Raw genomic sequence first — 23,887 nt, 5'->3', positions numbered from 1 at the left:
GTACAACAAATAAATATAAACATGTTTTAAATGTTAAGAGGATTTAGGAATTACAAAGTTAGTTGAAAAGTAAAAGAACATATAGCGCTAAGTTTTATGATGATTTAGTGGTTTTATTAACTTGTGACATTACCTTGGTATTGATTTATGTTGGTATTATAACTTTGATGGTCTCAGAATTTACTTGATCCGGAAACAACAACAACAAAATTGAATTAAGTAATTTTAATTTTTTTAAAAAAAATATAAATATTAGTACGAAAATTCTAGATACCCGTGCTATTTGCACGGGCCACCTTGCTAGTTTTCTCGAATAACAAAGCGTGCATAAGCATGTCTACTCTTTATAGAAAAAACTAAACATGTCTACTCCGGCTTCCCCTGCCAGTAGCATTCTATATAGTCATCATTACACATAGCAGTAACGGATCAAACAAAAAAAATTATAAGAACAAGTGGACGGGGGACGGTTCAATATGTCAAGGGCCCATCAGTATCACATCACAGTCGACAGGGACTAGCAGAGAAATTGCATTGCATTCATCTGTCAGGCTGTCGCTCAATTAGCTAGAGAACGATGGTACCCAAAGACCTGGACCTCGTGCCTGGGCAAGCAGATGAGGCAGAATTTAATGCCCTCATTAGGTGAAACGTGCCATCGGGTTACAGTCGCCATGGGCCACGAACACGACGGGGTTCTACAGTCCACATCTGCAGTGCCGGCGAGCAGTGATAAGAGCAAGCAATCCATAGAACAATTGGACGGGAAAGGTTTGAAGCAAGCCGTATCCAACAGACCTTGATCTTGACCTCCTAGTCGTCCTGGACAAGCAGCGGGGATCTTCCTCCTCTCATTTCCTATCTCCCGCATCTACCACTGCATTTACCTTCCCCCTCATCCCATCGGGCTCTTCCACCTCTTCCAAGGCAGCAGCGACTTCTAGTTAATCACGCATCAACAAGTGAGTCGCCGATCTGCTGGCAGCCTGATCCGGCGAGGAGCCTCCATTCGTGACCAGCATCGACCAGTAAGTCTCAGCTCGCTAACTCTTATTCTTTACAACTCTGCACGGCACTGCTTATTGGTATTGGCAAGGCTGTGGGGCACACCAACACCCAAAAATCTCAATCCTTGAACTCGTTTATTTAGGGGCAAAAAACTATGGAAGTCGTGACGGGGGCTCTGCCAAGCGTCATCACAAAGCTCGCTGGTCTAGCCGCTGGGGAGTACAATCTGCAGAAGGGGCTGAAGGGGGAGATCAAGTTCCTGCAAGAAGAGCTTGAGAGCATGAAGGCTGCGCTGGAGTTCATCTCCAGGACTCCGGCAGGCCAGCTTCCCAATAATGACAAGATCTGGTCCAGGAATGTGAGAGAGCTTTCCTACGACATAGAGGATAGCATTGACACGTCCATGGTGCAATGCAAGGGTAAAAGGCTTGGCACACAGCACGGGCTAAAAAAGGTCATTGATAGGAGCCTCAACTTGTTGATGCAGCCCAAGGTTCACCGTAAGATAGCTAAAGAAGTCAGAGAGATCAACCTTGGTGTTGATAAACCTGTTACTGTTGACCCTCGTTTATTCACTCAGTACACCGAGATGAAAGAGCTTGTTGGAATTGAAGAGGCAAGGGATGAGTTCATCAATAATTTTTTGACACAAGGGAATAACGTTCCCATGAAGCAAGGGAAGACCGTTTCAATTTTTGGATTTGGAGGCCTGGGAAAGACAACTCTTGCTAATGCAGTTTTTGAAAAGATTAGAGCACAATTCGATTGTTGTGCTTTTGTTTCTGTGTCTCAAACTCCTGACTTGAAGAGATTATTCAAGGGCTTACTCAATGATTTTGGCAAGAGCATTAATGAAGAAATATTGGATGAGAGTCGACTCATAAAAGTACTCGGAGAATTCCTTCAGGACAAAAGGTATGAAAGCACTCCTTTAGCCAATTTATACATATGAAGTTTTTTAGCCACTGATAATTTACACCCTCTGTTCACAATACTCCATTCATCAATTATGCACATGAAGTACAAGTCTACATGTGGTTAATGAAATGTTCATGCACGGCTGTATTAAATGGTAGAACACCACCACTTAAGCTTTATCACATCATTATTAAGTGCAAATAATTCCCTGACTGGACTACATTTTGTTTTGGCAAAGATTCTGAGTGGACTTATTTTGTTCACGGACTTGCCAATCCAGCTGCTCCCTAGCTATTTTAATTTAGTTTAATCATTAAATCTCCAGTAGTGTTCCATGCCAGTTTGCTTAATTTGCATCTAGCTGGTATATGAACAATATTAGAACAATTTTCCATCCTAAAATCACAAGATTTTTTCTAATAACTTGTGATATGTTTAGGTATTTCGTTGTTGCTGATGACATATGGGATATCTCAGTTTGGAAAAGGATTAGATGTGCTTTGCCTGATAATGATGTTGGATACACAATTATTACAACTACCCGTATTGCTGATGTTGCTGAACAAGCTGGCGGTGCTTACAAGCTGAAACCCCTTTCTTCAAACAACTCTCGGAAGCTATTTTTTAGAAGAATATTTGGTAACAAAAACAAAGACAGCAATAAAGAAATAGAAAAATGTCCTGATGATGAACTTGCAGAAGTATCTGACAGAATACTAAAGAAATGTGCTGGTGTGCCCTTAGCAATTATTACAATGGCTAGCTTGCTAGCTTGCAAAGCAAGAAATAAACTGGAGTGGTACGAGGTGTACAACTCTGTTGGTACTGGCATGGAAAACAATATGGATGTGGAGAATATGAGAAAGATGTTGTCTTTCAGCTATTATGAGCTGCCATGCCATCTAAGGACTTGCTTGTTATATTTAAGCATGTTTCCTGAAGATTTTGAAATTGGCAAGGACCGCTTGATAAGAATGTGGATAGCTGAAGGTTTTATCCAATGGGAAAAACAGGGGAAGAGTCCATTTGAAATAGGAGAGTTTTACTTCAATGAGCTCATAAACAGAAGTATGATCCAACCGATATATAACTACACTGGCATGGTAAAGAGTTGTCGCATACATGATATGGTGCTCGATCTTATCCGTTCCTTTTCATGTGAAGAAAACTTTGTTACCATACTAAGTGATATGGATAGCACAGCTCCATCAAGTACGATTCGGAGGTTGTCCCTTCAAAATGGCAAGAAAAGTCACGTGATGGCTCAGGCTACGAGAAACTTGTTGCAACGTGCAAGGTCAGTTGTTATCTTCCCAGCAGCCGTTGCTCAAGTGCCGGCAGCTGGCAGCTGCCGATTTTTACGTGTACTGGATTTGGAGCATTGCAACCTTTCACATACTGATAGCCTTAAGTACCTTGGAAATTTATACCAGTTGAGGTACTTAAGACTATATTCTACGCATATTTCTCAGCTCCCGGAAGAAATAGGAAACCTGCAGTTTCTACAAACATTGGATGTGAGGGGCAATTCTATTTCCATCTTGCCTTGGAGTGTTGTCCAGCTAAGAAATTTGATGTGCCTAGACATTAACGTGACTACAAGAGTGCCAAATGGAATCGGAAACCTAACATGCCTTGAGCAGCTGTCATCGTTATACATTGACGGCTCCACCATAAATATTATAGAAGAGTTGGGCCAGCTAACTGAACTGAGGCAGCTGCGTATCAATTTGGACGAGTGGAATGATAAGCTGTTGGAGTGTCTACACAAGTTACAAAAGATCCAGCAACTACATATCGTGGATGTAGTTACCATAGTCCATCCTGGTAAACGCAGCATTGGTGGATTGGATAGCTGGGTCGCCCCTCGACATCTCCGTGAGTTGAATACAGTTGACGGCTGTTGGTTTTCTACACTGCCGGCTTGGGTGAATCCATCACTTGTTCCGGTTCTCACCTGCCTATCAATCGCCGTGAGAGAGCTACATCAGGGCGACCTCGACATCCTCGGGAGGTTGCCAGCTCTCCGCTCTCTATGTCTGAGGGTGGACAATAGGAACCTTGGAATCCTTGAGGGATTCGTTGTTGGTGCTGGTTCGTTCCCGTGCCTTATATTTTGTTCCTTGCAATTTGTATGGCCAGTAGTGTTTCAAAAAGGAGCTATGCCAAGGCTCACACGGCTTCGCCTGCCGTTGTTTTATGTGCGGGAGGCAAGAGGAACTGCCAGCAACGATGGTGGTTTCGACATGGGCCTTGGGAACCTGCCATTGCTGCAGGCGATCATTGCTGAAGTCCGATGCGAAGGCGCTAGCAAGGAGGCGGCGGAGCAAGCCAAGGCTGCACTGACGCATGCAGCTGAAATGCATCCCAATCATCCCTACCATAACATATATATATATATATATATTGAATAAGGTGCGATATCTCCTGTACTTATTCCTTGCTACTCCCCATCTCTGTTTCTTTTAAACTTAATTTGTGCTTATTTTTTGCGGGTTTATTTAATTTCCCCAGATTCCGATGATAGATCCTGGACTGACAGTGCAAAAGGTATATGAAAAGAATCGGTGCTCGTAATTTAAGAGTGAGGGGGTGAATTAGATAGACATAAAAACCTTAAACTATGGCTCCAAATAGAATTGCACAAAATATAAACAAGATTATGCTATCTATATATGCAATTATGGTTCAACTAGTGTGAAATTACTCATCCCAAAACAAGTTTTGCAACCTATAGTCAATACTAGCTGGATGCTACTCTAAGAAAGTAAAGCACACAAATTGCAATTATGAAATGCGGAAACGTAAAGGAGGGGATGAGTGGAAACAAACTCTTGACACAAAAATATATCATGTGGTATCGGTACGCACTAAACCCCCTAGTCCACGTTGTTGAAGCACTCAACAAGAGCATTGCTTCCCGGCACCAAGTCTCTTCCGGGGACCCCTTGACTTGCCATAAAGGCTACGCCACCAAGACTCACGCCAAGTTCACTAGTCACCATGATCCCACTTTCCACTAAGAACCTTCTCCATAAAGGATGGGGTCTCCACATCCCCGCACACAACCGTCGATGCCGCTCCACACCAAGCAGAACGGTTGAAGATTTGCCGGTGAGTTTTCACAACTCCAAGGTGCCGGCACATCAAGATACAATGTGTGGTTTACTCCTTGCACACTCACTCAATCTTGAGCTAGCCTAGCACCCTCACTCACAAAGCATGTGCTAAACCTAAGGATTTGATCAATGGGCTCTTGAATGGCTCGGAGAACTTCTTCAGTACGTGGGTAGCTTCACACAAGCTCCAGCAACCTCAAATGATTCGGGGTGACGCCTTATATAGGCTGGAGGTCCACCTATAGCCGTTACTGGCCGTTCAACCAGTCCTGAAGACTTTGTCCCTTAACCTGAGCTGTCGATCGATAAGCTCTTTGGACAATGCCAGTAACATTGCACTGACGTTTCTTATTGCACCGTCGGTTTAACTGGTGCTACTATCATTTCTTCACTTGATCTCCATTTGCACCATCCAATGCACTGATGAGTTCAATTTTTGACCCATCAGTTTAACCGGTCGTGTTGACCTTTCCAGCTCTTGATCGTAGTTGCAACTTCCATTGCACCAACCCGGTTATCTTTCACACCGTCAGTTCAACCGACTTATGTATTCATAGTGCATTTTGTCCATGGGACCTAAAAATTCTACAAGTATGAACTCACTAACATTATTAGTCTTATTGATTATGTTGTCATACAACCACTAAAATCACAAACTATGGCCTAACAGGACCATGTTTCTTACACTGTATATGCCAGCCTGACTCCTATTGTTCGATATAGGCCCCTTTTCCTGCTTGTAATCTTAGTTTGGTATATTTGTCTCATAGATAGCGAATTCTTCTTCTAAAATAATTGCGTTGGTTTTTCCTCCCCTGTTGCCAGCCTGCCTCTAGTTGTTTTTTCCCCAGTTCTCCTAACCCATATTCCTGCTTTATTTTTCTTATAATCTTAATTCCGTTTTGATTTCTGTCTCAGATTCAGATGATGAACAATGAAGCAGAGAAAGGATTTGAGTTAACGCAAATGATTAGTTGCTCGTAGATGACAAGTTCCTCTGCTTCGCCACATCTTCAGAGATTAGATTGCTCACCCATGGACAGTACCATACTACTCAAACCAGTTTCCCATGAAAATGTCACATGTGTGGTTAGATTTGGTTGGCTAATTAAGCCTTGTGCAAGCTTGGAACCTGGATGTCTTGCTAGCCGGCTAATTTTTACTTCATTTTCTGAGGTACTAGTGTTGCTCTCCGACATCAATAATGCCGTGCATGGGAAGGGCAGCCGATGTGCCAGGCCTCAGGCCCTTGCAAACCTTGTATTGTAGGGTCAGCTGGTATTGAGTGCAGCAGCTTGATCTCTTGTGGCCCTCAAAAGCAAAATATTTAGCTTAGTTTCTTCTGCATTGTATTTGTCCTACCGCTTGTTCATATTATTCTTCGCGAGTGTTGCCGATGTGATGAAAAAGGTCAAGTTATTTTGTGTAATTTTCCGGTGAGACATCAGAGAGCGCAGGTGCCAGTATGCATGGTCGCTCGTTCTCTTCCTTTCTAATATATATAGTATGGGGCAACTGATGTAGCATTTGATTGCAACTAGAACGCCTGCTCTGTTTCGGTATGCAATGAGAATAAGAGATTACTGGATTGCAGTGACTCCCCATGCTCTGTTTTCATATGCTCTGTTTTCAAGATTACTCTGCAGAACATCGTGCCAAAATATGAATGTCAGGTCAGGGGTGTCAGGTGTGCGGTCATCTTCTAGTTCTAGCGAAAGACACCCAGGCGCGTCCACGATCATCTCATCTCATCTGCTATTATTGACGCATGGATAATTGGATGATCCGTTATGCTCTGTTTCCGTGTGCTCTGTTCTGTGCATATCTCTGCTCCGACCAACCGGCTGTCGGCAGCACTCGTCAGGAGCGAACTGCCTGCATTATCATTGTGTTAAGGGTATTCCCAATCGAATCAATACAACTTGTCCTTTACTTTTACCTCTCAAAACTCTAACTTTTCCAACCCCTATTTAATGTTCTTCGCTCGTCTCCACAGCGTTCGAGGGTGTTCTGAGTGGTCTGCCGACCTCAGAGCAACTCTAGATCTTCAAGCTCTGAGAGGATCCCTCCCGAACTCGAGGTTTTAGATCTTCACGGGCTCCCTGAAAGAACCGGTCTGACCGGTCGCTCTAGCCTGTCTAACCGGTCGGCATAGAGAGTCGTTCGTGACGGTCGTTTTGATGGTCAACGCGCGTTCTAGCGCATTCAAGTTTGTTTGGGCGAATTTCGTGTCAACAGCTTGCACGACTGCATTCTGTCTTCGTCGCCCCAGTCCTTTGTGCAGGCTGAGTCTGCATGATCTCATAAAAGCAAAAATCTTCCAGGCGGGTTGGCGATGGACATGAGCGAAGAACAGCTTAATAGTAGTATCTCTAAATCCAGCAGAGTTTCTTACGGATACTATTTATTTCCTCCATGGCTAAGCATCCTGAGATGATATATAGGTTGGTGGCTATATGGAGTATGAAGGCTTGACCTTTGTCACCGTTCGTAGCGCCGGGCACGAGGTTCCCCTGCACCATCTGGCGCAGGCGCTCGTCCTGTTTCAGCACTTCCAAAGGAGGAAATGGATCTTGCACGTCCTGTACCATCAATCTCTGATCATCTGAGCCCTTGCTCTCACTCTCATTTTGTTCCATTTTCATTTGACAACTTCGTCTTCTGGTACATTAATTATCTATTTGCTAAACAATTTTAGGTATTAATTAATTCTATAATGTTGGTACTTAATTATGTGTTGTGAATCTACAACTCAAGCTGTTAAAAAAATCACCTTTAAAAAATTTTTAATACCCATTCTCCAAAGAATAAAGTCCGTTTTACCCTCTAAACTTGTGTCTGAGTTTGAACCCCCCTGAACTAAAAATTCGGACAACTACACCCTCTAACTTGATTTATAAAACTGACAAAAAAACCCCCATAGAATAACTCAAAGTAGTTTATGAGGTGGTTTTTTACTGATTTAGCTTCCTCCTCTCAATTATATGTGGGCCCCACCTATCATCACCCCGCCTCCCTCGTGGGCGTACGCCACGCCTCCCCCGCTGGCCGCCTGAGGCGTCCACCCCAGAATCACCCTGCTCCTGCCGCCACTCCTCGAACCCGTCTGGAAGGGGCGCCGATTCTGGCCGGGGAGCAGCGCGGAACGGGCAGCTTGGGAACGTGGAGGAGGAGGTGGGGCGGCAGTGTGTGAGTGGAATTGGACGGAGGTGGTGCGAAGTGGCCGGATTTTGGCTGTTGATTATGGTGATGATGGGCTCAGCTTGGCCATGGTGGAGAAAGAGAGGAAGAAAGAAGAGGTAGGTGATGACAGGTGGGGACCATATGTAAGTGGAGAGGGGAAAACCAAGGTTTTTGGGAAGCGTGTGGCGTGACTGCTCAAAGACCTTCACCGCAGCTCGTCCTCCGTAAGTTAGGCATTGCGGCGTACCATCGTCTTCAATGCCGTCTGCTGCTCTCCGTCCGCAACACCGTCATCACCCCGTCTGCACCACTGGTGATCGTCAGAGTACATTCATCTGCAAATCCTAAGTACGTGCGCCGTGATCTGATCCTTCTTTTAATTATGTTTTATGAGATCATTATTATCATGTGTCTTATTTCTAGTATGATAAAGTTGTTCATGCTAGTTCTTGTTCTATTCATGAATTGTTTTACAACCTATAGCCAATCATAGCAAGATAATACACAAAGAATGTAAAGATACACAAGTTGCAATATGAAATGCATAAGCTTAAATAGGGATGAGAGGAAGCAAACTCTTGACGCGAGATTTATCCCGTGGTTCGGTTAGGCACAAAGCCACTCCTACTCTACGTTGTTGAAACACTCACTAAGAGTATCGCTTTCCGGTAATCAAGTCTCTTTCGGGGACACTTTGACTCGCCACAAAGGCTTGCCACTAAGTCACCACGATCACCTTGATCCCGCTTTCCACTAAGGAGCCGGAGGGTCGCCCGCACAAAGCCGTCCACGCCGCTCCACACCAAGCTGGAGGGTTGTAGACTTGCCGGCGAGCCACCAAGACTCCAAGAATGGCTGGCGCACCAAGATACAAGCTTGAGCAGCTCTCAAGCATAGCACACAAGGTACAACTCCTTGCTCTCTCACTCAAACTTGAGCTAGCCTAGCACTCATTCACAAAGCTTGTGCTAAACCTAAGTGTTTGATCAATATGCTCTTGGATGGCTTGGAGATGTTTTTCTAGTGTGTGTGGGGTTCCTTTAGACTCCAGCAACTCCAAAATGGCCGGGGGATGACATATATATTAGTCACCAAGTCAAGCTAACCGTTTATAGCCGTTGTCCACTTTCCAGTGTAGGCATCGGTTAAACCGGTGCTTGGACTGTCGGTTCAACCGGTCACTCGAGCTTTGAAGTAGTCGTTGGACTTCTGACACGCTGTTTTGCTGACTCAGTAGTCATCGGTTAAACCGATGCCGTGCTCCGATGCCCATCGGTTCAACCGGTGCTGAAGATCTTTCTCCTTAGTTTCCTGCAACGCTGACGTCATTGCACCGATTCCTTGCTCCGGTGCACCATTGGTTCAACCGGTGCTGAACCTTGCACCCTGACATGCTCTCTGGACAATGGTACGGTGAATGCATTGACGCCTATTTGATGCACCATCGGTTTAACCAATGTCACTTATATTTCTTCACTTGGTCTTCATGCGTACTGTCCAATGCACCGATGCCTGTGCGTCGGTTTATCCGATGACATTGGTTTGGCTGGTGCAGGGTCATCGGTTAAACCGGTGCTACATGTTTTTACTAACTTTGTAAGAGCATAACACACCATAGATATGTAGAGCTTTTGACTTTATAGAGGTATCGCCCCACATTTCCTCGTGTGTTAGGACTATATATGTTCTTTTGCTTTAGAAATTAAAATTTATGTAAAGTCAAGCTATTATATTATGAATTCTCATTTACATCTCATGTGTTCTTTTAATAAATGAACATAGGAACAATAAATTTATTGGGCTTCGAATAACAATTGATGTATTGGCACCATAAGATGCCAAATCATAGGCAATCTCCATTCCGGAGTTGCCACATCCAACCACTAGTACATTCTTCCTTGAGTAGGTGGCACCTGATTTGTATCTTCATGAGTGGATAATCTCTCCAGCAAAGCCATGCAGTCCAGGGATCACTAGAATGTTCTCTGCACTATTCTCACCATTTGCTACGACAAGGAACCTAGCCACGTACCTAACAACCATGGACGTTTTCATGTCACGAGCCATACCGAACCAACACCTTCTACCTTCATCATATGTGCATGACTCAATGGCAGTATTGTACTTTGGTCGGATGTCGAAACACTCAATGCAATCATCGAGGTACTTCACAAACTGATCCTTTGGGATGTAGGTTGGGGTATCTACTGTGTATGACATGTGGGGTAGCTCACAAAACTCCTTTGCCAGGTGTAGCTTAAGACGGTCATAGGCACGGTTGCGCTATAGGGATTCACTGCAATCCTCACGCTCAACGATTACATAAGGGATAGAGAGTTGGGTGAGGCATGCTGCCATTGCAAGGCCTGCAGGTCCTGCCCCACAATGAGGATTATAGTATGTTCCTCCATTGGGAATAAGAGAACTATTGAAGCTATATGGTGTGATGTGATGGTAGGCCTTCGAGAATAATTGTTCTCTATTGTTTGTTTGATGGATTGTGGAAACTGTGCTGAAGGGAAAGAGCATATATGTCTTACTTTGACGCGTTCATTGCATTTGACCGAATGGGGACATGGTTGTTGTCAAATTTGGCAAATTGTGCTGAAGGACAATGAATAGTGTGGATGCTAGCTTGTGTGTCTAACGGTGTTGGATGAGATGGTGAACCTTTGGAAAACTATTATTTACATAAATCATGACTTGGCATGAGACGTTATACGTGTGCTGTGTATTGGCATGAATATGGTACAAATAGGGAACTGTAAACAAGGAAAGAGGAGTGATATTTATGTGAGCATTTTGAACGTAGTGCAAGCTTGGCAATACTAGTTTGAAAGCTTCTCTGGGACAAAAATGGTTAGAAACACAATCGAAGAAATTCATCTTCCCGGTGCATATTAATTTCATGACGTAATTTATTTAAGATTGTTGTTTGTATCCACCATGTAGTTATCATCAAGATGATGATCTGTTTGGAGAGTTGTAAATAAAATTCAGCCATGCAGTCGAAGCTTCTTAATTTTTCCCCCTAAGAATCTTCCTCCCCTACATTTCCCTCCTCCCGGGAAAATCATCGTCCCATCAGTCGATGCATAAACAAACAGTTGTCGACCGCCCTATCCCACTCTATTTTTTTTTGTGGACCACAAAAGATACGTGCTCAGCCCAATTGCATTTCTTTACGAGTACATGCATATATAGCAGACAATTAGCTTCAGAGATTGGTCTTCCCTTTCAGTTTTTCTCTTCTTCTATGCTACCTAGCCGGCCACCCTTTGCCGCCGGCCACGGCGTCTGAGATCATGCAGGAGCGCAGCAGCCACAATCGGATTTCAGGTACTTAAATTATGATCACAAAGGCCAGCTGAATTTGCTTCTGTGTTGTCCACAGAAGAGTAGTCTGAATATTCAGACTTACCTCCGAGTCTGCTGCAAGTTTTCTAGGATTCGGAAGTGTGTGCCTCGATGCTCTGGCTCTGGCCGTCGACGACATGGCATTGCCATGAAATTTTTACCCCAAACATCCCATTAATAATTCTTTTAGAAAAACCCTCTTGAACTCCACAATAAGAAGCAATCCCCTGCTTGCATGTCATCAGTGACATGCTCACCGTACCCAAAAGATCCATGACTGCAGATAACTACACAACACAACAAACTTTCTCGGCAGGCAGACCGGCGAAGCCATAGGTGGACACGAACCCGATCAATGGAGGCAAGCCGTAGCACGAGGAATAATCGATCACGGATCATGGGTGGATGGATGCGTGCATACGTCAACCAATTAACGATGGCACGAAGATCTCAGCGTTGTGCACCGGCACTACGACGATGGAGAACCTGAAGCCGACGCTGGCGACGAACCGCGAAGCCATGAGCGCCGCGTAGCTGCCGCCGAGCGACATGGCGAGCGCGCCGGCCATGAGGAAGAGGTTGGCGAGTACCAGCGTGGCGCGGCGGCCCAGCGCGGCGGAGAGGATGGACACGAGCATGTACACGTTCATGGAGCCGGCAGCAGTACTGCTCAGGCAAATGGTGGAGAAAACGCAAGAGAGAAGGAAGGAGGCGCCATCACTGACGAGCACCACGCCACCACCAGAACGAGTCCATTCAGACAAAATGATTTTGTCAAGTTCAGATTCAGCACTCGTCTTGCCATCCACTCCGATTTCAGCATAATTAACCCTTGAATGTCGTGTATACCAATAAATTTCAGCATCTTTAACCCTTGAATAGTATATTAGAGTAAATTTTACAAAACTACACTCCGATTATAGTACACTTTTAGAAATCAATTCACAAACTAGGCTGTCATGGCTTAATTAAAGTTTAGTAGTATTTGGATGGAAAAAGTATATAACCCCCCAATGTATCAATGGTAGATCACATCACCCCCTGAACTACAAAACCAGATTTCTAGCCCCATCACCTTTGCAAAATCAGATAGGTGGTTTTGCAGCTCAGTTTTGTCTTTTTCTTTTTTATTTATTTCCTCTAAATCTTTAAAAAATTATAGTAAATCACAGAAAAATTATAAAATAGAAAATCTAATTTTGTTGGACTCTACATGAGTAGATCTACATAGTGAATATTATAATATATTTTAGTACAAATTTTTTGATGTTGCTTTAGATATATGCTTTTCTGTAAGTAATTGGAATAATTCATAGATGCAGCTTCTATGGTCCAATTGTGGTGAAATTTTTATGGTAGGTTAATTATAGTATGCTTAAATTGTAGTAAAAATTTCATACTCATTTGATCATATATAACTTAGTTATAGATAAAGTATAGATTTAACAAGCATAAATCTAAATAAATCTATAACTAAGTTATACATGATTCAATGAGTATAAAATTTTTACTACAGTTCAATAATACAATAATTAGCCCACCATAAAAGCTTCACCATAATTGTACTATAGAAACTGCATCTATGAATTATTCCGATTAATTGCAGAAAAGCATAGATCTAAAGCTACAACAAAAATTTTGTGCTAAAGCATACAATATTATAATAGTCTGTGATCATGCAGAGTTTAACGTTTTTTAAATACTTTCTTTTTTGTAGACAGAACATGACTGCCTAGATGATATACGAGTACGTGCACACTGAAAATTTCAGTTGGTTATCATAGGTGCCATTACTGAGCTTCAGTCCACCCAAAAATTGTCAGAATAGAAACTTACCTGAGCTGAGACTGAATGAAACTCTTTGAATTGAACATTAGGAGACCACCGATCAGTCAGTACTAGGGACCTTTTAGCAATATCATATTCAACTGATTGCTGAGACGTGCCAGGAACATTAGGAGAACACCAACCGCCGTCCTGCCACTACAACAGAAGCCGTCAAGATCACAAAGCCAGCTGAATTTGCAGAGAATTTGCAAAAATAGGACTGCAAATAATGACCTTTGCAGTTTTGACATTGGATTCACATTTTATAGACACAGATAGTCCTACATTGTTATTTACTGAAAGTGGCAAAATCACGAGGAGTCAATGTTTGTTCATCTAAAAATACAATTATTTCAAATTTGCCGCGGCCCTCCCCTGCGGCCCGGCTCTAATAAGCCGCGGCCTCACTGGCCGCACCTCTTTCTGCCTCCTCGTTCTCTCGCCATTTCACCCCGAAGGCGACAGCCTCGTTTCAGGCTTCCTCTTGCGGTTGCGGCCATGTCAAAGCACCAGATGCCGCCGGCCAACCACAGCCACCGGCCGGGGCTCCGACACGCCGGACATTTTTAGGGAGAAAACCGTCCGCAGCTCCGAGCATTCTCCAACGACGGCCGTCCCTTCGCCGCAGTTCACCCGCCTTCGCCGTGCGTCGGGCTCTCTTGGCGTCAATCCGACGCCTGGCAGAGTTAGCACGGAAACTACCTAACAATTAGCACGGAAGCTGTCGTGGCAAAGATGCTTCTTCGGTTTTCGTAGGATCGACGTCGTAGAGAGGCAGCTGCAGTCTGTCTCTTGCGTCTCACTCACCTTCAGCGGAAAACATTGCCTCGGAATGCTATTCCAAACGTTTTGTGCAGGAGAGCAAAACTTTCCATAGGAACGGGAGGTTGCATTCCTTTGAAAATTAAGCCTCCATTCCAAACAGGGCTAACATTGGATTTGTTAATCATCAAGCAAGGCACGACGTGCGGTAAGGGATAGCGTGCAACCAAAACGTTCGTAAACCACGCCAAGAACAAATCTAGAGCTGCAAAAGGGCCAATGGAGCAAATTACGGTACCTCTCCGACCTCACCTGTAACGAATCATTAGACTTTATTTAGAGTCTTATCATTCCGTTCCAAATTATTAACTGCTCCTTCCTTTCTAAATTCTACATCATTTTAGCTTTTATCTTACATGAACCATGTTTAGTTTTGATGAAACTTATAGAATAGAATATTCCAAATTGTGGATATATATTTGTATATTTTCCTATAAATTTCATCAAATCAAATACATTCGACCTGTGTACTCGTAGCTGTCTCGTTGTAAGGGTGCCCTGTGTGCTCTGGTTCTTCACAACTAGTCTATCAACTCGTGCTCCCGCACGAGCTAGTTATAGATATCTAATAATTATCTATCTCATGCTTTCTTTAACCAATTAAATATTCTAATCTAGTGCAGTAAAGATACATATTTATCATTATGTAATTCTAATAAATGTGGTAGGTTTAGTTAATAACAATTTTTTCTCACTTTGCATCACACCTCCATATATGTTTGATATGTGTTTAATTGTCATACCTGGTTTTAAGGACAAAACCGAATGCATAGCTATATGTATGCCAGGATCAAGTTCCATACATATAGAGACATCATAAGTGAATAATCAGTAACAGTATCACGAAAAAGATAATTAAAACAACTATATGTTATCAGAGTTATACAGCTTATTCTGAAAACGAAGGCTTCAAACTTCACAGGCAATCGACCGGGGGTTGCGTACGCCTAAAACTCAGCATCATCTTCGAAAGACTTCACAACAACTTTATCTTCTGAGTAGCAGTAAGCAAGGATGAGTACACTTATGGTTGGTATTCAGCAAGACCACAAGAAATAACCAGAACAATTGATTTAAGTCCATCTTCAAGTTAAATTAATCATGTGAGGCTCCAAGCCGTTCGTGATCGTGAGCACGGCTGATATATCAGTTTTACACTCTGCAAAGGTTGTACACTTTCACCACAATTCGTGTTTCCTATGTCGCCCGAGGTAGCTAGTCTCTTAAACGCTTCCGAGGTGAGTGGCTAGGGATTCACTACGAGGCCTTTACAAAGATTCTCTAACTTATGACAATCCGCTAAAGTTTCAAGCCAAAGCGGTCATAACACTTCCTAATGAGGATGACGCCTTAACTTGTAACATATCAACGCCTCAAGAGGACCGAGCTATACCCGACGATGTATCCCCTCTTGCCCTTTGACGATGTATCCCATCTTGCCCTTTCAGTAAGATTGTCACAAGCTAGAGTCTCGAATTAATTAGCCAAGACCAGAGCCATATAGTATTGTGGTTGTACTATTTTCTTGGGTGGTTCTCCATATTTTAATTAATTCATCATAATATTCTTGTAAATAAGCATAGATAGAAAGATGGTTAGGGTCACTTGCCTTTCTCCGACAAAAAGCTACTCTTACTGCTCTTCAACTCTTGCTCACTTGGAATTCATGATCTTCAAGTCTCGAACAGCGTTCCTTCTACTCGAAGCAATCATCGAGCAACCATACAAAATAAACAACAAGTACAACTAAGAACAACACACCAAAATAAAAGAAAGGCTTTAAAAGAGTGTACTAAAAGATAGGACTTGTTGCTACGATCACAAGAGTGCAAGAAACGCGGAAAACAAAGCTAGGGTCGAAAAGAAACGTCTATCAGAAGATTTGTATTATAAAAGAAAACAAAAGAACTATAAGCTTCATTTATTTTATTTTGGAAACAAATTTAAAGGATATTCTAAAGAAATATCCCAAATTACAATTAACTCATATTGTAATTATATTTACCAAGGCAAAAGCGAAGTAGAACTTAGTCAAATTTTATTTATGATTATCTACGTTCAAATTACACTAATTAAACAATTAATTTGAAAGGAACATGTCGAAGCATCTAAACGCAGAACTTTATATGATTCCTGTTGAACTAACAAATTAAATTATAAACACATTTGATTTGATATTAATCAAGTTAACATTAATTATGAAAACCGAATTAAAGACTTAAATGGATTTTTTGAAAACACTACATGGGAGAACATTAATCAAATTAAATCTATATTTAATTTAAAAACAAGAACTATGGCACAACAACACCGCTTCACGATGGCTTATGCTAAAACAAGACTAACGCAACAAGAACGGGTCGAAACGGATTTAAAATGTGGAAACTATAACTATGTTGCAAGGACCTAGTCGCCATTAACTATAGACTTCAGGGGCTAGCTGCTGATTTTTACAAGACACAGAAAACTGAGCTCGCAAATAAATCAAAAGCTAGGGTTAGATCCATAAAAGATTAGGGTTGGGACTAGTCTGAAAAGATCTAATATACTAGGGGGTTTTCTGCAGATTTTGCAAGACACAAACGAAGAACAGAATTATTACATTGTTCTCCAGGGGTTAGACTGCAAAAGCTTCATCTCCTCTATGGCTGCCGTACAGGAGCTTGCTCCTGGCCAAAATTGCAGCGATTTAGACCATAAGAGACAGGGAAAGGTGGGGGGAAAGGAAGAGGAGGTCGAGGGGAATCCGTTTTACTGCTTACCCATAGCGGAGATGCACTGTGGCGGCCGGAATCGAAGCTGGAAGGGGCGGCGGCGATCTGTTCTCGAAGAACAGGCCTGGCAACGCTGCAGGAGTGCCAGGGGCATAGGAGGCCTCGGTGCGCGGCTCCTGGTGGCGGCGCTATGCAAGGGCGACGCAGGGGGAGGCAATGGGTCGTAGGGCATGCCGGCCTCGGGTAGATGGGGGCAGAGGTTATGGGGGAGGGCGAGTGCCGGCGATGATGGGCGCTCGCCCTTTATCGGTCGGGCACTCGGACCGTAGCCTGGCATGCTAAGCATGCCCACAATAACAGCGTGCCGGGCTTGGACTTGTCTTGGGTTTCAGCTCGGGCTGGGCTGGCCAGCTGCGTGAGCTCGGCCCAAAAAGAATGAATTGCATGTGAACTGAGGAGAGGGAATCTGGATAGACGGAAAACAACAAGTTTGTGTGGGCTGAGGTGACTTCGATCCTCGGCCGAATGGGAAAACGAGCCGAACGGGAAAACAAACTGACGAAAAAGAAAGAAGGGATGAGAAGAGGCTGGGTGAAGCCGAACGGGCCGTTCAAGAGCATGAACCAAAGAAAGAAAAGGCGACTAATCGGGTACGATGAAACTTCTTATACGGTGCAGATTGATGGGATTGCGTGATGCGTACGCCGAGAACAACAACATGAGCCATCCAGTCTCGCATGAAACCAAAAATGGCACCAAACAACAACTAGCTTGGCCTGCACATGGTGTACGGGCAAGATCAAGCATGCGTGGTCATACCGAACTCGATCAGCGAGTCATGGCACATACACCTTACAAAAAAGTAGAGATTAAATCGGGCCGATGGATAGAACTCATGTAGCGGAGAGAAGGGTAAAGAGATAGGCAAAAAGATTGGGATGTTAAGGTATAAATTGATTGGGTCTAGGTTTTAGAGCGACGATGCTGATTATCCGAGTTGATGGTGACGATAGCAAAGGCCTATCGGAAAATGCTGAAACCGAGATACGACTCTGTTTCGAGTGTGATTTGATCGGGCAGAAGGATTTAGAGAATATGGAACTCGAATGGGGCAGATACGACAGAGTAAAAAGGGATGACAGTGATATAACGGATCGGTCTGACTTTGATGAGAAACTGGGAACAATGAATGAGATAAAGAAAAGGAAACAGGATTTACAGTTTCCACACCTCACGGGAAACTTTTGGATAACTCCAACTTCGGCGGAGAAAGGTGATTGGCGATGAGTGGCGGTTGGCTAGTTCCGATAAGCACTGAACTTCAGGAAGAAAGGGAAAATGTCGAAACAAGGTGGTTTGATTGGGTACCTCAACGAGAAGCTTTGGGGTTTACGTTTTGTCGATGGATATGCAACAAACACGAGATCAAGGCAATAGCCAAGCTCAAGCTTGCACGTGGGACAATTCTAGGGCTTAGAGTGGATTGGATGAATCACGGGTTGAATCCAGTGCAGTGCAGGAAGAGAAAAGAAAGGATTTCATTTATCCAGAATATATTTTCAGGTCTAAAATAAATCTAGAAAAGTCTAGATAAATATTTTGAACCATGAAAAAAATATCATGTAGATCCAAAAATTTACAAAACATATCTTGAAGATAGCTCGGGACACGAGAGTCCAAATAAAATATTTGGAACTCATGAAAAAGATTTTAGAGGTTTCGATTAAATGAATTTAGCTCTAGAGAAAAATGAGACTAATTGCCAAAAAATCTGGAAATTTCTCAGAAAACCCTAAAGATGGCTGAACACATTCTAAAAAATATTCACATCCTAAAATTAAATATTTTAGGGTGTGACATTAATTGAACACTTTTTTTGAGCTATGTGAACAACATAAAAATTGGTATTCTTATCTCTTCTCTTATACATGAATATATGGTGACACATACATTATGATTAGTATTTTTATAAAAAAATATAGATAATATATTAATAATGATAGAAATAGTAATTTAGAATTTTATATTGATGTGCTTTAAGATTTTATTATAATAATATAATTTTGATTCAGATTTGGGGTTTATTTTTACTTTTTATTATTATATCATTGGATAATATATATGAAAATTTAGGGTGTTATTTGATATTATTTTATAATGGCATAAGTGAGTAACTTATATGAAGATTAGGGGTTACCTTAGATTATTTTTTATAATGGTAGAGGTGGGTAATTTAGATACATGTTTAGAGGGTTAGTTTAGTCTATTTTTATAATGACAAAGGTGGGTAATTTATTAGAAAAAGATAACAGATCCAATGGCTATTATGATTAGAGTTGCCGAATTGATGGCCGGATATTTCTGATTTTTATGAGAATTTGTAGGATTTCTCTATTTTTTTAAAACTATCCACCTAGGATCCTAGGTGGCTTCACCTGAAGGCTTCAAAAGGAGCCTCCAATTAGTAATAGTAAGATTGATGGCCGGATATTTCTGATTTTTGTGAGAATTTGTAGGATTTCTATATTCTTTTAGATTATCCACCTAGTATCCTAGATGGCTTCACCCGAAGACTTCAAAAGGAGCCTCCAATTAGTAATAGTAAGATAGATTTCTGCCCTATCTCGTGTGTCGCAGTTGTTAGATTGTTAAAGTACGTTTGCAAAGCTGCAGTTATCAGGTTAAACTCTGTAATTTCATTGCTTTCCAAGGAATAATATTCGAGTGTGGTCCCTGCTAGAAATTAAACAAATACAGTTGTTAGATTGTTAAAGTACGTTTGCAATGCTGCAGTTATCAGGTTAAACTCTGTAATTTCATTGCTTTTCAAGGAATAATATTCGAGTGTGGTCCCTGCTAGAAATTAAACAAATATTATTCCAGTTCCAGCAGAACTTCTAAGAAGCAAAGGTTGTATGTAGAAGAAGGACAACTATATACTTCTTCCATGGCGCCAAGTTTGGCACTAGATCCTTGGAGTGTGTAGCAAGCACAAGCATTGGATCATCTTTTTCTAGCTTCCTCTTTTTTCCAGGTCCGATCCACCGACAGCATATATAAGTGCTGGCTCATACCTGCCTGTCGCCTTGCTTTTCACTGCTAATCGCATTCTCGAGAGCACATAGCCCAAGACCCGAGGTGCCACGCCTGCATCAAATTGAGGTGAATCAGTCTCTCTTCAATTCATGTTTGAATTCTGTATAGCAATGCAAGTTTGTTTCATCAATTTATAGATATACATGCATAAATATATATATATATATATATATATATATATATAATTAAACTCCCGTTTAAACTCCCTGCTACCCCTTGGTGTAAGCAAGCAGCCATATAAATCCTTTCAATATGTAAACATTAAAATTTCGATATCACTATGCATTTGCAATCCTAATTTGTTTCTCCTTGAATAAAATAAAAGTATTATATTTAGATCCAGTTTGAATATAGATTGATGGCAATCCAAATTATGAAGATATGATAGATTTGTACAAATGTAACGTGATTTAGTGGAGCTCGGCCCTTAAATACCTTGGCTGCCGATTAGAGTAACAATTTCACTAACTGGACCTGCATGCAGCAGTTATCCGGATGGAAATAATGTGTTTTCGTTAATTTGTCCGTGTAGGACGTACGGTACGGTCAAGCCATGGCCGCCGTCGCTGCCATGGTACCATACGTGAAGAATCTGATTGCGGGCATGGCAGAAGAAGAGGTGAACATGTTGTTGGGCGTATCCGGCGAGATCACCAAGCTGGAGGACAACACGGAAAGCATCAAAGCCTTCCTGGCAGATGCTGAGAGGAGGCGCATCACCGAGAAGAGCATCCAAAGATGGGTGAACAAGCTCAAGGATGCCATGTACGACGCCACCGATATCCTAGACCTGTGCCAACTCGAGGCTGACAAGAGGAGGGAATCTGAAGATGGCAGCATGGACAAGAAGGCTCCTAGTTGCTGCCAGTCATTGCTCTTCTGCCTGCGGAATCTTGTGTTCGCGCACAAGATTGGCAGCCGCATCAAAGATCTGAACCAGCGTCTGGACGACATCCGCAAGGGGGCTTATCAGTTCAACTTTAATATCATGTTTGGTTCTTATCAAGACAGGAGGATGACCAGCCAAACTGAACACTCCAGCCGCAAGGCAATGTCAGAGTTTGACGAGTCAACCATTGTTGGGAAGAATGTCGAGAATGATATGAAGTTTCTTATCCAAGAACTAATCACTGATGACAACAACAACGACAACAACATCAAGGTAGTTTCCATATCTGGCATGGGTGGCATCGGAAAGACCACCCTTGCCCAGAAGATCTTCAAAGAGACAACCATCCAAGAGAACTTCAAAACTAAGATATGGCTGAGCATTGGCAAGCACTTTGACGATGCTGAGTTATTGAGGTCTGCAATCAAACATGCTGACAGAGATCTTGGTGAGGAGCTAGACATGTCCCTCTTTGTACGGACCCTCACTGACGCCTTGTCAGCGAGCAAGTTCCTAGTGGTGATGGATGACATTTGGAGTGATGAAGCATGGAGTAATGTACTTTGTATTGCAATCAGAAACGCCAGCCGGAATAAACCGGGGAGCAGGGTCCTTGTCACTACAAGATTAAAAGACTTAGCTTCAAAGATGGGAGAATCCTTCCACCAACATCATGTCAGCCCGTTAGACGAGGAGGATGCCTGGTCCCTGCTCAAGAAACAATTGACACCTGATCAGGTCAGTCTATACGACTCCTAGCATTTCATTTTTTTTAAAGGTATGCACACGTTCCAAACCTCTCCAAGATTCAAACTAATCAATTTGACCAACAAATGTCCTAAGCATTAATTAGCATATTACACTATATAATTCGGTATGATGTCAATTGTATGGTCATGGGCGATATAACATAAGAAATACTATTGCTCAAAGTGTAACCTTAGAGACTGCCGTGGCTCAACCATGTCCTATATATATTTTGAAACAGAGGGAGTAGTATCACAACAAATTATGAGTAAATTCATTGTATGCCATTGGAAAAACTCTCAATCCTTCAACATGATAGAAAAATTTAGAGTTCACTTCCATGTAATTTGTTAAAATTTTGTTCCACTCTATTCAACTTCCATTAGTTTCGAGCTTATTTAGCTTAGGAATTGTTTTGTTTGGTAATGACTAAACTATCCTTAACTTCTTGTGAGAGAGCCTTTCCAATCTAATCAATTCTAAGGAGCTATTGCCTCTGCCCCAACCTAGCTCCATCTCATGTCTCTGACCGAATGCCCACCACTGGATCCGCCATTGCAAATTGCACACATGTGAACCTAGCATCATTGGGCCAACATCCTTTACTTCCTTGCCATTGGCACACTGGGCACTCCCCGTCCTTCACCACTAGTGGAAGGCAGTGCACCGGCTCGCCGCTCGGCCACAAGGAAGGCGCATCTAGGCCCCTTAATTAGGTTTGGGCTGATCAATGACAGGCGATTAAGTCACTACTACAGAATAGGCCTTTGTTCCAGGCTATTTGTCCCGACTGCCTTTGGGCCCGGGACAAAAGGTGGCTTTTGTCCCGGGTACAACGGCTAGCCAGGCCAGCGGGGGGGGGGGGGGGGGGTGGACAAAGGTCTTTTGTCCCGGTTGGTGGCTCCACCCGGGATAAAAGGCCCAACCCTTTTGTCCTGGTTGGTAACACCAACCCGGACTAAAGGGTGGCCCTTTTGTCCCGGTTGGTGGCACCAACCCGGACTAAAGGACCCTCCACGTGATAGTTCAAAAGGAAGTTATTCTTTACTGAGTCACATGTACTACTTAGGTGAGTTGGCAAGAAAGCTATGCGCCAGGCAATAGGTCTTGGGTTCGAATCCCGCAGAGCGCAAAAATTTTTTAGCATGAGGGACATTTTGTCCCGGTTCTACCACCCGGGACAAAAGCCTCCAGAGCTTTTGTCCCGGCAGCTGAATCCCGGTTCCAAAACCGGGACAAATGGCCCTTTGGAACCGGGACAAATGGCCCGATCTGTAGTAGTGAGTACCCTTAGAAGAAAATTAGATCTTATGGCCACTGTTGTCAGTATACAGAAGTACAAAATGATGGTCGAGATACTTAATTTGCTCTTGTTGTGTCGATATAGATTTATGAAGTGGTTATTTCAAATATAGATTTATGAGATTTCTTTTGACTATTTTTTTTTCTTTCATGATGGCGGATGTGGGTAGCTACTTTAGATATATACTAATTAGGTTGTTATATTACATCAAACTGTTTTTATTTTTTCATAATAACAAAACTTCCAAAAGGTGTTTGCAATTAGTAATAGTAAGAAATGTGGCTAATTTTGATGTGTTGACCAACCTACGCTTTATGCTTGTGAAAAAACTGAATAACAAAATGACAATGACCCTTGTCTAACAGTAGCGGATGTGAAAATATATATAAGCATGCAAGCAGTGCTGACCCTGTTTTAATTTGTAGTAAGAAATAAGAAGCCTTAATAAATTAATTGTTGGCCGCAGGTAGTCGGAATTGAGCAGCTGAAAAATATCGGGATGGATATTCTTAAAAAGTGTGACGGCTTACCCCTTGCAATTAAAGTGATCGGAGGACTGCTAAGCACGAGGTACCCAAGCGAGCGTGAGTGGAAGGCTGTTTTGGACAGTCCCGCATGGTCAGTAGGTGGACTGCCTGAGCTCCCCAGCTGAAGCAATGCTTTCTATACTGCTCACTCTTCCCTAAAGGTACAACAATTATACAATCAGTAATTACTCCATTGTGGATCAGTGAAGGATTTATTCAACCTCTGGGTGCGAGTAGCAGTTTGCACGATGGGTATGGTGGGTTAGAAGACATAGCAATCCAGTACTACCGAGAGCAAATCAACAGGAATCTCATAGAACCTGCAGCAGGATATTCTTTCACAGGATATAGGTGCACCATGCATGACGTGGTCTGCT

General features: G+C 42.6%; 2 protein-coding genes and 1 pseudogene across 2 annotated transcripts; 2 read left to right on the top strand and 1 right to left on the bottom strand.

Moving 5' to 3' along the window:
• Positions 1-652: 652 nt before the first annotated feature.
• LOC120644891 (disease resistance protein PIK6-NP-like) lies at positions 653-6,417 on the top strand. Its single transcript, XM_039921637.1, has 4 exons — positions 653-1,028; positions 1,151-1,923; positions 2,366-4,341; positions 5,964-6,417. Exons 2-3 carry the CDS (start codon positions 1,163-1,165, stop codon positions 4,338-4,340), a joined length of 2,736 nt encoding a protein of 911 aa, XP_039777571.1. The 5' UTR covers positions 653-1,028; positions 1,151-1,162; the 3' UTR covers position 4,341; positions 5,964-6,417.
• Positions 6,418-9,974: 3,557 nt separating this feature from the next.
• On the bottom strand, positions 9,975-10,639 carry LOC120645823 (annotated as a pseudogene).
• A 9,227-nt stretch (positions 10,640-19,866) lies between these two features.
• Positions 19,867-23,665, top strand: LOC120644890 (putative disease resistance protein RGA3). Its single transcript, XM_039921636.1, has 3 exons — positions 19,867-20,110; positions 20,577-21,671; positions 23,450-23,665. The coding sequence occupies exons 2-3, from the start codon at positions 20,598-20,600 to the stop codon at positions 23,633-23,635; spliced, it is 1,260 nt and encodes a 419-aa protein (XP_039777570.1). The 5' UTR covers positions 19,867-20,110; positions 20,577-20,597; the 3' UTR covers positions 23,636-23,665.
• Positions 23,666-23,887: the final 222 nt, after the last annotated feature.

This window comes from Panicum virgatum, chromosome 8K (assembly GCF_016808335.1).
Source record: "Panicum virgatum strain AP13 chromosome 8K, P.virgatum_v5, whole genome shotgun sequence".
Taxonomy (NCBI): domain Eukaryota; kingdom Viridiplantae; phylum Streptophyta; class Magnoliopsida; order Poales; family Poaceae; genus Panicum; species Panicum virgatum.
This window is presented reverse-complemented; position numbering and strand designations above follow the sequence as displayed.